The 16848-nt window shown below is 36.7% G+C and overlaps 1 protein-coding gene across 15 annotated transcripts in view; it reads left to right on the top strand.

The window, feature by feature from the left end:
* The window catches only part of Rab3-GEF (Rab3 GDP-GTP exchange factor), a 335149-nt gene that overhangs the window by 167801 nt on the left and 150500 nt on the right, over positions 1–16848 (top strand). For 14 of the 15 annotated variants that reach the window (XM_083134032.1, XM_083134044.1, XM_083134030.1 and 11 more), the window contains exons 3-5: positions 8580–9459; positions 11314–11467; positions 14232–14406. In XM_083134032.1, coding sequence (XP_082990158.1) covers positions 9198–9459; positions 11314–11467; positions 14232–14406 — 591 coding nt within the window. In that variant the 5' untranslated portion in view covers positions 8580–9197. The remainder of the gene's footprint in view (positions 1–8579; positions 9460–11313; positions 11468–14231; positions 14407–16848) is intronic. The other variant, XM_083134034.1, reaches the window with a different exon arrangement.

The raw sequence follows: 16848 nt of genomic DNA, 5'->3' as shown, positions 1-16848 counted from the left end.
AGAGGTGGGTGATCATGCAATTACCGAATGACGTGTGGTCAACACGACGAACTCCCAGTCGTTGTAGGTTTTCCATGACCGGGTGAAGCTACTCATTCTCAGGAGGAAGAAATCTCAGCAGAGAAATTGTTTCGTTTATTAACTCCAAAACCAGAGTCGGTCGATTGTTTAGATTTAAAATTATTAACCTAACCTCTCTTTTCGGTCAGCATGATCCTATAATTTCCTGGAGTCACTAGCTTACGCAAGATTAGTTTTTCGGAGGGAGTCGGAATTGTCAAATTGGATATGATGTAGCCTCGTTCTAAATAGAGGCGAGATGCACTGTAAAATATTTCTTAATTACAATTTTAACCTTCGTTGTAAAAGTTTATCGAAGAGAACAATGGTTATCAGGAATCATTTTAAGACGAGTTTCCATTTACCACATTTGTTTTCATCGAGTTCTTAACTGCTTTGGTTTGAAAATTTTGATTTTCTCAAAATTTCGAGACAGGATGTAGCCCCATCAGCTCCCCCTGTGTACGCCAGTGCCTAGAGCATCAGGTAACGATATTATTAAATATTCAGGATATATTCTGTCCATATTAACGGACAGCCCCGTTTTTCACGGCCCTGAACTTGTAGAGGTTACCGTCAAATTTACAATATTCGACCGTTAAAATCTAAAGTCTTCCTGTTAGTTTACAAAAAAGTTTACAAAAAGGGGACGCAACAGTTTCTCATGAGTGCAGAAGCATTCATGTTGTCACTTCTATGCTGTGGCTACAATGAGAAGTAAACATGGCGTTGGTAACAGTTTGTAATACCAATTACACAAACACGCACACACACACATGCACACGTACATGCATACATAGATATTGATCTCTTGTACAGTGTCTCTCAAAAGTTTTAGGACAACGACATTTTAAACTGGCAACCCAAATTACGTAAGGCGCTGGTGGGTTGCGTGTAGAGTTGGGCTCAATTACAGGGTTGCCATATGTACAATAGATATTTATGAAATACGCGAAAGGAATACAACCAAGTATTATTGCATAAAACTCTAAAAAAAAAAAATCAGTATTACATTTGTCGCAAATAAGAAATACTTTCTGAAAGAAAGAAAATCGATTTTCTAGTATTTCATCGCTGATGAGTCTACGCAAAGGAAAAGAGGAGAGAGGAAACGAAAGGGGACAACAAATGAGAGGAGAAAAGAGAGAGCGAAAGGGGAAGAGGAAAAGTAAAGGATGGAAGAAAAGAGGACAGATGTGGATAGGAGAAGTAATGAGGAGAAAGGGAAAAGATGCGAGGAGAGATGAGGAAATTGGAGCAAAGAGGAGAAGAGAGGAGGGAAAGAGAGGAGAGGAGAAGAGGAGGTTCGAGCGGAGAGGAGGGGACGGGAAGAGGGGAGTTGAGAGTAGAGTAAAAGAGAGAACATGAGAGAACGAAAAGAATAGTGCAGTGGGATCGGAAATCTAAGACAGGAGAGGAGGTAAGAGGAGTGAAGAAGAATGGGATGGAGACAAGAGGCGAGAACAGGAGGGAAGGCGATATGACATATAAGCAGAGGAGAAGAAGGGGAGAGAAGGAGAGGAGAAGTAGAGAAGAGAAAGGAGACGGGAGGACAGATGAGGTACGTATTTGTAGAAAATATCGTCTCAGCGTCAAGAATTGATCAAAATATCGATATGAAACATTCAATAATGTTTTCAAATGAATTGAGGAATGTATTAGATCGGTGCGAAATGCCTTTTGGCTGAGTTCAGAGCGAGATAAAATCTGCCACTTAAGATCTTTGATTCTACCTGCGATTATACCACTAAAAACATGAATGTAATTTTCATATTTATAAGAATTATCCAATTTTTCTCCACTTCTCAGTTCGTTGAAATGGAGGTTTCGTTATTTAACATTTCTCCTCCCCCCATCGTTAATACCAAACAGAACCATTCCGTTTCACACTGCGTGGACAATGAAAATGCGAGTTATTTCTTCTAATGTATTATTGTGATTGGACATTATTAATGGAAAATATCTAGAGGCTACTACACACTGAAAAAAAACAACAATTGTGTGCCTTATTTCTCCAATTGTTTATGTAATTTCTGGAATGCAACTTGTTACTTCGAACAAGTTACCGACACTTATAGTATCGATAAAACTGCACAAAGTAAGCATTTTTATACACATATCCGGACTTTTCCGGATCTAGAAAATCGGCAAGTAATTTCTGAGCTGGGATTGTAAATTTTTTTCTTGAACATCCAGTAGCAACACTCTTTGATTTAAGCATACTTCTCCAAGAGAAACTTTATCTCAGACTTCCCTCAGATTTTCTGTTTCTCTATCTAATTTGAAGTTACGTGATGCCCAAAATACGTATAAGACATTTGTGATTTCTTTCAAATTTCTTCCGAAGGCCAGACACAACTCTAAAATCTAAGACACGTCCGGAAATAAGAATGCTTCTTATAACCTCTTTTTATTTTCTTATTTGGCTTCGTTTTTCTTTCACTTTTTTGCTATCGCGACGACGAGGATGAGTGAAATGATGAAATTGATGAAGGGGCACTCACAAAGAACAGCCATACGCACGACGGGATTCGAACCCAGGACATCAGACATAGAATTATCCAATTTTTCTCCACTTCTCAGTTCGTTGAAATGGAGGTTTCGTTATTTAACATTTCTCCTCCCCCCATCGTTAATACCAAACAGAACCATTCCGTTTCACACTGCGTGGACAATGAACACAATTGGATATGTCTAAAACTTACGAAAATTTTCTGCCACCGGAGGGGTTTGAACCTACGACCATCAGGTTGACAATCTACAACGGTAACCACTACCCTACAAACTTTCGTTCTTCAGAATAGCTAGGAGGAGCTGACCAGTGTGAATTGTAGATGCAACTCTCCTCTTATATGCAGTGTGCAGAGAATACTTGTTTGTAACAAAAAACGAAAGTAGTACGAATCGGCGGAAACATTTAGTGGAGAATTGCACATGATGAAAACTTTTCATTCGATATTTGTGGAGCTTTCCTTGCATTGAACTGGAGTGGGTAAAGGGTTAAAATTAGTATGTCCTAAATTACCAGAAATATAAATAGTTATTTTATTAATATTTGTCAATGTCTTTGAAGCAGTACACAATTATCGTTAGAGTATCATAATTCACGATCTTATACATAAAAATGTGTGTCAATTCATTTTTTTTTTAGTAAATCCCAGATACAGAACAATGTAGCTACTCTACACTGCTATTACAAATAATGTTATGATGCTCTTGTTTAATAAAAGGAGAATTAAAAAAAGAACACTTGGCAAGGAGACTCGAACCAGGGACCGCTAGATGACTAGTCGAGAACTCTAAGCACTACACCACGTCTTTACCTTCCGTTCAAATAACAATTTTTATATATTCATAACCCACAGCGCTACAGCACCTTGGAGGGCCTTGGCTTACCTACCGACTGCTGGTCTCCCTCCCACACTGTTCCTCCGTCACCTGTTATAGAGTGGAGATCTTAGACCAGTATTGGGGTGACGGGTGATCAGCCCGACGAACCCCCAGCCGTTGTTGTAGGTCTTCTCGACCGGGTTACGCTCACTCACTCACTCGGAGCTTCCCAATTTCCTCACGATGGTGGGTTGCCACCGGCCCTATACGTAGGCCGAATAAATTCCGACCAGAGCCGGATTCGAACCTACGCCGTCCCGCAGCGAACGATCTCAAGACGAGTGAACGCCTTAACCCGCTCGACTACGGGGGAGGACTTTTTATATATTCAGTCACTCCAATATTGTAAATGTCGTTGGATATTGATGTACTTGAACTTTTACTTTAATTTTGAATTGCTTTTCTTGTATTCTCAGCTATCTCCGAGAAAAAAATTCGAAGTGATGAAGAGAAACGAGAATATTGGTAGCTGTTGTGAAAATGCGAGTGTGAACTGGCATCTGTTTATTTAGATTGTTCTTTATGTTTCGTGTGTAGTTAAAGATAGGAAAAATGCTTGTGGAACGATTAGGGCTATAAGAATTCCGTCCGTGACGGAGTGAAAATTACATTCATGTTTTTAGTGGTATAATCGCAGGTAGAATCAAAGATCTTAAGTGGCAGATTTTATCTCGCTCTGAACTCAGCCAAAAGGCATTTCGCACCGATCTAATACATTCCTCAATTCATTTGAAAACATTATTGAATGTTTCATATCGATATTTTGATCAATTCTTGACGCTGAGACGATATTTTCTACAAATACGTACCTCATCTGTCCTCCCGTCTCCTTTCTCTTCTCTACTTCTCCTCTCCTTCTCTCCCCTTCTTCTCCTCTGCTTATATGTCATATCGCCTTCCCTCCTGTTCTCGCCTCTTGTCTCCATCCCATTCTTCTTCACTCCTCTTACCTCCTCTCCTGTCTTAGATTTCCGATCCCATTGCACTCTTCTTTTCGTTCTCTCATGTTCTCTCTTTTACTCTACTCTCAACTCCCCTCTTCCCGTCCCCTCCTCTCCGCTCGAACCTCCTCTTCTCCTCTCCTCTCTTTCCCTCCTCTCTTCTCCTCTTTGCTCCAATTTCCTCATCTCTCCTCGCATCTTTTCCCTTTCTCCTCATTACTTCTCCTATCCACATCTGTCCTCTTTTCTTCCCTCCTTTACTTTTCTTCTTCCCCTTTTTCTCCTCTCATTTTTGTCCCTTTTCGTTTCCTCTCTCCTCTTTTCCTTTGTGTAGACTCATCAGCGATGAAATACTAGAAAATCGATTTTCTTTCTTTCAGAAAGTATTTCTTATTTGCGACAAATGTAATAGGCCTACTGATATTTTTTTTCGAGTTTTATGCAATAATACTTGGTTGTATTCCTTTCGCGTATTTCATAAATATCTATTGTGCATATGGCAACCCTGAAATTGAGCCTAACTCTACACCCAACCCACCAGGGCCTTACGTAATTTGGGTTGCCAGTTTAAAATGTCGTTGTCCTAAAACTTTTGTGAGACACTGTACAGCATATAAGTAAAAAACTTTCAAATTTAAATTTGAAAATTTCGTCTTGCGTAAATTGCAGTTATGTGCACCATAAACATATTTTTGAAACTGAATCATTAAAATTACATTATTTACAGTTTCTTATCAAACATGAAATTTATTGTCATTTTGGCTCTAAATTACTCTTGCATCCGCTAAATACGAAGGAATTCTGGATAAACACCTGTAATAATAATAATAATCGGATAATTTATCAATTTGTTAATAATCTTACGCTATATTTTAAAGTTCAACTTCTCTAGAGCGACCGCAAACAAAAGAATCTTCTGTGAAAAACCTTCGCTCATCTGCCCCTCTCCTTCACGCAGGAGTACGACGCACAGGATGCTCTGCAATGCGCAGGTTGTTCTGTCTGTGGTCTCACTATATCCATTCTTCATATATGCTCTTCTTTTAAATTTCTTCTCTGTAGTTTTCCTTGTCTACGCCCTAAGTAAATATGAAGGCGTAGAAATAGATTACATTGAGATAACACATGTAGACATTTATAATAATGTACGTCACATCACTGCTTTGGATTATGATGCTCATGGCCGTAGGAAGGAAAAATTTTCGGGGGGTTCATTCATAATTTTTCACTTGGGCGTCGCCAGAAATTTGAATAATAAAAATAACAACAATAATTATACAATAATAATTAAAATTTCATAAGAATAAAACAATTTTATTCCATAATATAATAATAATAAGTATTATTATTATTCTATTATATCCATGAGGGGGCTTACTCAATCCAGCAGATGAGTGAATATCCAGCACAAGTTTCCTTTTTTTATTTTTTACAGTGTGTACTGAAATGCACAATTATTATACTTTTTTATTAAATTTTAGATAACTTCAAGAAAAAGCTTTAAAAGTTAGATGGAAATTTCAGTCATAAAGTTTTTGTTGTTTGACCTTAAAACTAAATTTTTGGAATTTTGAAAAGTATGGAACGAGCTATTCTTTTTAAAAACAGCCTAGTGCATGGATTGTAACCTCAATCGCGAACGTAATGCGCTAAGAAACTGGAGATCCTAAGTTTGAACTCCTATCAAGGGGGATTTTCGACTTTTTCGGACAGGGAATTAAAGGGAATTTTGGGACAATCATAAGGGAATCTTCAGTCTATATTCCTTTTGACGCAGGAACAACACTGGAAAGAGGACAACAGAAGTGAAAATGGAAGGGTCGCTGGTGGGCTACGATTTCGAGAATAAATCCTGTTTCACTCAAGTTTCATAATTCCAAGTGTATGAAAATTCTAGCTCGATCGTTTCAACATTGTGTCCTTGTATTTTTGTGATGCTTCGAAAAAGAAATGAAAATGAGTTAGAGATTTTGGATTCTGAACTTCCATTAATCCAACATGTCAGAAGTTTCGGGGGGGGGTGAACCCTAGAAACCCCCCTCTAAATACGGCCATGATGATGCTTGTAGTCACAGCAACGAACCATAAAGATAATGCAGAAACAGTCACATTTTCTGTGGAAAGGAACACAAACGCTCCCATGATAATGATGCCTGATGGGACGTCTACTGTGTAAACTCACTGAACTTCCTCTACGTCAAACTGTCATCTGCTGACGTCATACGAACCCTCGATACCAACGTAGTTAAATGGTAAGCCAGTTTGTCTGCTTCTGACAAACTATTGGTTAAAAGCCACAAGGGGAAATAGCAAGTTCACATCGTCCTCAGGCAGTTAATATTTCAGATCTTGCCGACCTCCGTGGCGAAGTGGTTAGCACAGCGCTCTATGACACCAAGGGTTCCGGGTTCGAATCCAGGCCTGGCCATGAGGGTTCTTTGTGAGCCTCCCTTCATCAATTTAACCATATCGCTCATCCTCATTTTTTGATTAGTCAAAAGTGGCAGAAAAGCGAAGTAAAATAAACCAAATCAATCAATCAAGATTTCAGATCTCATCATTTATAAGCCACGGTGATTCGCACAGTAAGCCATCTGCCTGCCATGTGGGAAACCAAGGTTAAATTCCCAGGGTAGTTGATCCAAGGCTGGAATTTTCCCGGCAATGTCCCTGCCAAAAAAGGACGGGGGCTCACCTAATCTCTCATTAGTGGATTCTTGGAGGACAAATGCATGTTTATTTAAGTATAATTATTGTTGACGATTGAAAATGATTAAAAATATCTTGAAATGAATTTCACCATTCGATTTGGCAGAAAATTTTCACATGATTTTGATGTCACATGCCCCTATTCCCATTTAAGAAATTCAAGTTGATTCCAAGATGGCAGACAGGGTGTGTTAACATGCTTGAAAGATCCGATAGTTGGTCACCTATATACTGAATATGTTTCCATTCATGTCAAGTAATATCTGCAGAAATTATATGCAGTGCTCAAACAATTAATACAAAGCACAGTCATTTGTTACAATCTGTTATAACTTTTATCCACCTTAAAGAAAATCTTTAAAGGTTGGGAGCAAATATTAGTCATGAGTTTGTGTATGACCTCTCATGTAAAAATCTTATTTTTGTAATTTAGCAAACTTTCAAGGAACCAGTTATTCTTTGGATTAAGTTGCAGAATAGAATAAAGGCTATACTGCACAATCGACCCTTGTGTTTTACTGTTTCGGCGTAAAAGAATATTTGTTCACTCCTAGTACTTAATTCGTGCTTCGATTTGGCACTGTACATTTTTCAATTACAAATTCCTGTTCTGTGAAATAATACAAACTATTTTACATTACTTACCGTATGTGCTTTCCTTTATCGATAAACATGTTGTAAAAACACAGAATTGCCAGGTAGAACTTTGGTTTTTAACGTGTATGTATTTGAATTTCCACTTTGATTCAACTATCTTTATTTCGTCTTTACGGTAAGTTATCTTAGTATAAATAATACATTTACAGTGTATTTATCCTAAGGGAACCAAACCTAACGGACCTAACCTAACAACGTAGGCATTCCTCGAGAAACATCACAACACAAGATTGTCCTCATGTTGTGCGATAAATGAGACAAGTGAAGTCAGGGTCTCCCTTATCGTACAATGCTAGGACAACCTTGAACAATAAAATAACAAAAAAACATATATTTGCCAAACAAATTGAAGAAAAGCAATTTAAATTAACAAAAATAATTTATTACTATTATCAAATAGAAACCAAGATAACTAAACCCAACAAGCCTAATGTAACAAATTAGGCATTTAGCCTTACATCTGCACATGAATTAGGCTCATTATGATTTACTTATAATGGTGGTTTTTGAAACTTAATACTACGTTTTTTTTCCACTTCTAATTGTTTCCTCACCATAAATCCTACATTTCTGGAATCCTTGATTCATTCCCTTTCCAAGATGTATCATATATATTTCTATTAGGAAGGGTCGATTCGACATCCTTACCATGAAATGAATTTCATTTTTGTTTAGTCAAATAAATGAACCTCAGTCTGAAAGAGTTGACCGAAATGTCATATTTCTTACATGCTGCACAATTATCTTTATATTTACACCATAAGTAAGCAACAAAGACATACTAGTGTACATAACATTTTTGTTTCTTCTCTTTTGTTACAGATGGACTATTCAATTTCTTGTTCACGGAAAGGAAGATGAAGACTTCAAGAGGTGGTGAAAGTCAGCCACCAACGTAAGGTCAACACATGGCAAGAAGATCTGAATTGGCCACTACCATGGAGGTGAACACCACCAACCCAATGGACAATATTATTGAAACTGGTGTTGGAACATGAACCACTTCAAACACATAAGTTGTACATTAAACAAGGATGTAAACCACCTTCCATACTGGTATAAATGCTTTAGAACTACTCTGTGTTCATAAAATCTGCAGCATTTAATCTTGTGACTAACACTTTCAGTGTCTTGAGGGGTTTGGGAGGGTTAGACTGACTTACAGCAGGAAAGTGTCGATCAAATCCTGCTGAAAACTTAGTGTAATTCAAAAACAGAATTCAAGTTCACGGGTGAAGATTATTACTTAATTTTTTAAACATAAAATCATGATTACAAAGTGTTGTTTAGTACATCATACTGTGGCCACCATTTTGAACATCACTTTTAATGAAAATCTGTCCACACAACTGCAGTTGAAAGGAACAGTGTGCTTCGTTGATGTATGATGTAATTAGTTAAAAATATGAAATAGTTTCCACACAGACATTGTCTTGGACAATGGACATTCAGAAAAAGTTTTTTTGCCCACGCCTTGTGGACTATTTAGCCATCGTAGGGGCTCGACAGCCAAGCCGCACGACAGCGGTTCAAACACCAGAACTCCTTCGCCGATACCCGACAGAAGATCACAAGGACTTTCCCATGCCATTGGACATGGTGTATTTCTGTCAGCCTGAAGGTTGCGTGTCTGTTGGGCCAAAAAGGACTGCTTTAAGAGAGGCCACTTCTTTTGTTTTTACACTTACGGACAAGGACTCAGGTAAGTTGTGCATAATCTGTATTTTTTTTAATGAAATGAGGATTAAAAGTGGTAAATGTTGTAAGTGCCAAAAGCAAAAGTGTTGGGAAATCACATCGTTCCGCACGTCAGCCCATAAGAATGTTCACACGAGTGACCTCTTTACATGCCCTTTGAACTACTTAGAGCCACTTTTCACGTTTAACACATTATAAAGCATGGCACATTTCACAGTTTAACATGGAAAACGGTGTTTGAATTATTGTGGCACTTACATCGTTTACCAATTTTAGTCTTCAAATATATTCAATTATTTTGCACTTCTTTTCTATTTTTCTGAAAATCCATACAGTTTTTATTAGACAACATCTACTTTTTCAGTTGTAACTAGTAAATATATTATAATCTAACTGTACAACTATGTTTTATGCTTTGTAATGAAATTATTAAAAGCTGTTATACCTATGAAGAAACATAAAAAAATCAGATTTCTAATATTTAGATTGATAGAATAATACATCGAAAATATGTGCGTGTGTGTGCATGTGTGTGTAGGACTGGATACGTGGTAAATACAGCTGAGCTTCTCAACATCGTGTTACAAAATGTCCACCTATCTATTAAAACGGTAGACCAATATTTGCAGGATAGGTGATGAGAATGAATAGTGAATTGATTATTTATTTTGTGGGGTATTCAAAATATATCTAATATCTTTGAAATTATTGAGAATGGTTTTGTGAGTAAATTACACGTGAGTTTATGAATATCTTATAATAAAACTGTGGTAAATTGATATGATATAGTTACAATGGAATACTTACTTATATGTATGTACGTATGTATATAAACCACTTTAAATTGTTACAATATTCAAATATTAGTGTGAGCAAGAATCAGCAATGGCCCTATCAGACACATTGACTTCACACTGTCCTCTTTACACATCTCACACACGTGGAATAGAAACAATGATGGTAGCAACATGTGTTGTTCATTATGAATGCTTTCAGATGCATCGCCCACAACTCCATGCATTCCACATATACGTACATGGACAACATATATTCCCTTTTCAGCATCAGACAGACCATGGCTTCATTAGTTAATTTTATTTGATGCTCTGCATTTCCATTGTTCTCTGGTTAGCATGTAAGTCAACATGGATGAAAAGGTCCAGGACACTGTATTAAGTAAACAACCCTCGTAGTATGAACCATTCAACATATCTGAAAGGGACCTAAGAGTGCACTGAGGTTGCCGGTTTATTAGGGTCACCTTTCCCTCTTAATTTTATTGATAAAATAAGGCAGTATAATTATTTTGCTCCATATTACTATTTATAATTTCACAACAAACGCTTTTTCAACAGTTTAACACTTAAGACAGTTCTAGTTTGATTAATTGATTGATTGAATTAAAATTTTCTGGTGTGTTGGCACATCAGGCCATTTTGCACCCTTCTATGAATGCAGCGAAGATCCCCTTATCTAAATCCGTTACCTAAAATTTAAAAAGATAAAAAAAGGTGTAAAAAGCCCCTTTAGAAAGGTTAAAAAATGCAGGTTGTAAATGGACCTGCATTGCACAAACACAACACATTAAAAAAAGGCAAGGATAGCTTAAAACTACCTCAGAAACAGTGGAAGAACCTCAAAAATTTAAAAACATTGCCTTGCAGCAAGTGACAATGTATGAGATAGATGTGTCCTATTCGGAGTTGTGTTAAAATTACTTCTTCTCGACGCTCCTATGTGAGTGTCAGTTTGGTCAGATCAGTCCTAGTTCTAACACGTTTTGAAGTTTTTAATCCTATTTAATGTTGTAGAATATGATTCAGACTTATTGAAAGTTTCCTTTATTGTTATCTTAAAGGGAAGAGCAGATATGGTATCTGTGTTAATTTCTATCGGCCCATTGAAAGGACCACACCTGCTGGAGGGGGAAGGAGGGATCGGAATTCTTCAACCTTCCGCCGAGAGTCTTGGAGGAAAAGCATGGAAAAGAGCTCAGATTCAGCTTTTTCCAGGTAGGTTTCCTCGTCGGAAATTTTAAATTGTGCTATACACGTATCAGAGGTTTATCCAGAATTTTTAATTTGGGGATTTTAAGGATAAATTTGGAGCCGAAATGAAATGAAATTAGGCTCTTTTGAAAAATCGTAGGTGGTGTTGAGGATAAATCGCTGGTACACATACTTCATGAGTGGCAATTCTCCATTTATCAGATATTAGCAACAAAGTTGTTTTCACATCTTAATATTTTAATGTCAGTTATTCTTGGTTGGTTTTCATCCAATATCAGTACTTTACATCTTATATTGAAATAGTAAATTCAGGTTAATGTTTTGAAATATTGTCAGTGAAAATAAGATAGCACAGGGCATCATAAATATTTGTGTAAATATTATTTCTGTCACTTCAGGGTCTCTTCCCAGTTTCTCTAAATTTTATTTTCGAATTTAGAATAAATGAGCACATTGTCAGAAATTTTATTATTATAAACTTCCATTGTTTCCAATTCTGTAATAAATTAGGACCTTTTTTTCCATATTTGAGGAGGTGTCAAAAAGTAAGGGTATGCTGATCGTTAAACTTGAACATAAATTCAAAAGTACATGTACTTCGTGATTCGCCAAATGTAGCAGAGAAGTGAAGTAAAATAAGCCAAATCAATCAACTATGGTTTTTCATAGCCAGGCAGGGCACACCAGACCTGGGACCCTTCCAAAATTCTGCCAAATTTCACTGCTTGTTGGATTTTTTTTTTTTACAAAGCGTAGATAGTTGTTTCTTTTTTAGAAAATATATTTTTAAGTGGCGAGTTCCAATATGACATTAGTTTTTGTTCATTAGTTCATGCTTTCATGTTGCATAGGAAAATTTAACTGAGACCACTCACAAATGTCGCAACCTTATTTTTCACAATTGCATAACATCAAATACATTCATCGATCGCCGGAAAATGCTTTTAAGTGGATAAAATTATGCAATCAACACATGTTCATGCATCCCAAGTTATTAAATAATGCAAATGTAAAAGTTTATACAGATTTTATCTGCATTTCTCATAAATTTCAACATTTTGACAGGTATTCAGTAAAGAACACACAAATGTCTTCAAATTTTCTGCTATGTGAGTTTAAGGTTTTCAATCACATTCTGGCAGAAAAGTAGTATTTTATGAGTACAGTAGTCATAAATAATATACAGTGAGAGGTACATTGTAAGTTGTTCTTACAGTATTATTTTCCTATGTCCCTGTATTTACCATGTTTTAAACTAATGCTGTACCTAACATCAGTTGCAATCCAAACAACTGAGATCACTGCATGTCCCTAGTTGAAATTACTGGATTTAACTATTATTCATATTTCAGTATATAAACGGTTAAAAAAATATAAACTCAGAAGTATATTGAAACTGATCAAACAAAGGCTTGTAATCCTAGGAGCAAATTTTATTGGAAAGCTAGATCCTGAGTGATGCATGAAGGTTCATAATTTAACATCCCTGTGCTTTAAGATCATTCCTATTATGGTTCACAAAATGGTAGAAATATGTGATTATACAATAACAGAAAAGGAAGTCGTTAACAAAAAGATTAACCTTGTAATGAATATATCTTGGATGTGTTTTCAAAAACAACTCATGAAGTAACTAGAAACTTATTTCAGGTACTCACATTTTCCAAGAAGCTGTTTTAAGTAATTATCTATTAATTTTTCGTAGCCACTGCCACCATCCTCATTGGAATTTGTTGCCAGTGGCTACCGAAATTAATAGAAAATTACTTAAAACAGCTTCGCGGAAAACGTGAGTACCTGAATTATCTATCACCACGTCTCTCATTCCCATAGTATGAATAGAAACTTATGTTGATTGATTTAACTTCTAAAGCTTGTAAATTCTGTTTCTTTGTATGAAGTAATCATCCCATTTACTTTGTGATATCTCATCAAATTAAAAACGGAAAAGAAAAGTCATGGAAAACTCTGTTTATGCAATACAATAAGGAATTGTCTATATTCTCTTTAGAGAAAAAAAGTACACATACAAAGTGGTTAGCATATTACATAAGTTGTTCTGTCAGAACATGTAAATTTTAATTTGCAGGTGTGTCCAATAAATATCGAAAGCAATATTGTGGAAGAAAGCTCATTTTGCACATTGTAACTATCTGTTACCAGTGGATTCTGTACTCTGCTAATTTTATTTTATTTTTCACTCTCCAAGATTTCTCACTTTACACGATAGCATTTTGTTCATGGCATAAATGTTAAAAAAAATGCTGAGGAAAATGCTTTCATCGAAAGCGGGCTTTAGTTTTAGATGTCTTGTGAGGGCCCACTTCACCCTTGCCTTTAATTCACCCATGAAAAAGTAAGGTTCAACTCTCTGCTTCTAATATATTGCCATAGGAAGACTTAATGGAAATTGAAACCAGATTTTCTCTTCAAAGTGCAGAGAATGACACTGTTATCCTCACATTAAAAAAATGCATTCAGAATTTTCAGAACAATGAAGCCAAAAAAATCATATTTATTATTTTCTGAAAGTCTAAAAATCTTAAAACTACTCGATTGTCTTTCCATATATGTAAATGCAGTGTCCGTAATTGAGGTATTTATTGGATACACCTTGTGCATATATGTTGCAAATGCTTTACAGTAAGAAAACTTAGAAATTAGTGTAGCTGTTGCATGTTTTTAGATCATCCAACCTGACCCATTACATTCCAACACACTCCACAATCGCAACACAAACAACCTTCCACATGCACACATATTTCAGTGATTACCGCAGCAATATAGCTCCGAGTGACTCGGACAGGGACTGTCCCAGTAGGAGAGATTCGGAGACCTCCGTGCCCCACCAGGCTCCAAGATTGGGTGTCACCGCTCCAAGCAATGATTCTGAAAGTGGCGGGTCCCATTCTCCATCACCACGGGCCAGCAGGAGACGACAGGTGGGTTATGTTTTATTTATCCTTGTAGTAGTTTCTGTTTATATCATCCATGTGTGTGTGTGTGTGTGTGTGTGGGTGGGTGTTGGCTGGGGGGGAGGGTTGTTTGCATGTATTCATGAATAATGCACTGCATGCCATTTACTTGATTAAATAACCTTTTGGATTGATATGAAGAATTTCCATTTATACTTGAATGCATTCTTAATTTTCTTCAGTGTTGTGTGTGGCAGACAGGCCCAGATTTATATGTTTGAAGGTCCAGGGGTAACAACATCATGAGGTCCCCTATATAGTTTCAATTATAACTTTTAGGCCAACTTAGTAACTTTTTAAATATTTTATTAATACTTCAAATATATTGGTTATTATTTTGCCACCCTTCTTAAAAACTGAAAGTTTTCCTTCAGTAGACGTCCTTTTGCAGATGGAGGGTCAGAGCTTTCGTCCCCCTCCCTTGCACATACAAAAATAGGTGGAAGTGATTAAATGCCCAGACTGGGGCTAAACCTGGAACCTTTGATATCACATGTCTGGCCACCAAGGTGTGCATCGTAATATCCATAAGCTTCTAAGCATATGGTAGTTGGTGAATACATCTAGGTAGGTCTGTTAGAGATTATTTTATTAAATTACTTTTTATATAAAGTTACATACACACTCCCAAACACTGGAATTAGGAGTGCATAGGCCCAGTAAGTACATTTCCCATGATCGAATTATATTTAGAAAATTTTCTTAATTTCTGAATGTCATATATGTACTTTAATAACTTGCATGACTCCACATTATTTCCTTGCACTGAATTCCTTTAAAAAAAATAACCACACTCACATCATTTTACCTTTAGTATATTAGAATAAAATTAGTAGTTTATAAATATTACCAAAGAACCTGAATTATGGATACAGTCACATCATTTGATGTAATGATCACTTTTGGAGATGTTTTAAACATTCTGTGGACCATTTTTTTTTAATATTTTTGGACATTCTGTGGATCATTTTTGGACTTGTTGTGAACATTATGTTGATAATTTTTTTGAAAATATTTGGACATTCTATGGATATGTTTTGGACATCAGTGTTGCTTGGTTCATGTGAATGGGACATTATCTTATCATCATCCTTCGCCGTTTCCTGCCTCTGGATGGATCGGCATAGAAGTGAAGCCTCTCCATTTTTTTTCTGGTCTCCCACCACTCCTCTCTTTCCACAGTGTTCCAATCTTGTCCTTTTTTCCTAACACAACACTCTCCACTATCTGCTCTTTCACCAACATTTTGGTCCCGCCTTGGCCTTATTCCCACTCATTGTGCATTGTAAGCTCTTACTGGTAGTCCATCCTCTTCATGTGTCCGAACCAACTCATCTATGCCTGATCTATTCTGTCCTGAAGCTTCACCACCCCTACTGTCTGTCGTATCTCCTCATTCCTTATTCTAACCCTTCTAGTCTTCCCCAATATTCTCCTTAAACATTTCATCTCCACTGCCAGCATTTTTCTTTTGTCTCTCTCTGTCATTGTCCAAGTCTCTGCTCCATATAGTATGTGGCACATAGTATGTGTTATATATTACCTTCTTGGATTTCATAGGAACATCCCTGTTCCATATTGATCATTGAATGCTTTGATAGAGTCCACCTCCCATTTGTCCTCTTCTGTTTACCTCCTCATCTGTTTTTTCCACTTCTCTCAATTATGCTTCCTAGATATTTGAAACTCTCCACTACCCTCAATTATTCCATGTCCATCTTTATTCTTGGTACATTTATGGCTCTGTTTCTTGTTTTTATTAGCACCTCGCTCTTTTCTGCATTGAATTTTATTCCAGTATCAAGCTGTCTCTGTACTTCTTCTTCCCTGTTTCCACATATTACTAAATCATCAGCGAACAACAGGACATTCATCTCTTCTTCTCCTATCTTCTTCCCTACCTCTTTGTTAATTACATCCATTGTAATTATGAAGAGCAGTGGGGAAGGAGCACTTCCCTGTTTTAGTCCATTACTTATATTGAACCACTCCGTTCTTCCCACTGGTGTCTTCACACAGCTCTGGTTGACCTTGTATGTGCTCTGCACTCTACACACCATCTCTTCCTCAACTCCTTTCTCTCTTAGAGTCTTCAAATCACTTCCATACTCGTAGTGCCTTTCCTGTAATTGCCTTATGGTGAATATCAGATCTACTGCCTCTTCTAAATCCATACTGTTCCTCTCTCATGTTCAGCTCTGTTACTTCCCTTATTCTTTTCTCTAATGTTTTCTCATACGCCTTTGCTGAGCGGCACATTAGTGTTATTCCTCTGTTATCTAAACATTTTTATTTGATTGTGGATAATAAAAGGAAACGAGTATATTCTGGACTAGAATTAGACATAATCTGAACATTCTTCTGATATTTTCACAGATATTTTTAGATATAAAACAATGTTTCTGATAC

Source organism: Lepisma saccharinum, chromosome 13, assembly GCF_977018435.1.
Source record: "Lepisma saccharinum chromosome 13, izLepSacc3.1, whole genome shotgun sequence".
NCBI classification, from domain to species: Eukaryota; Metazoa; Arthropoda; class Insecta; order Zygentoma; family Lepismatidae; genus Lepisma; species Lepisma saccharinum.
This window is presented reverse-complemented; position numbering and strand designations above follow the sequence as displayed.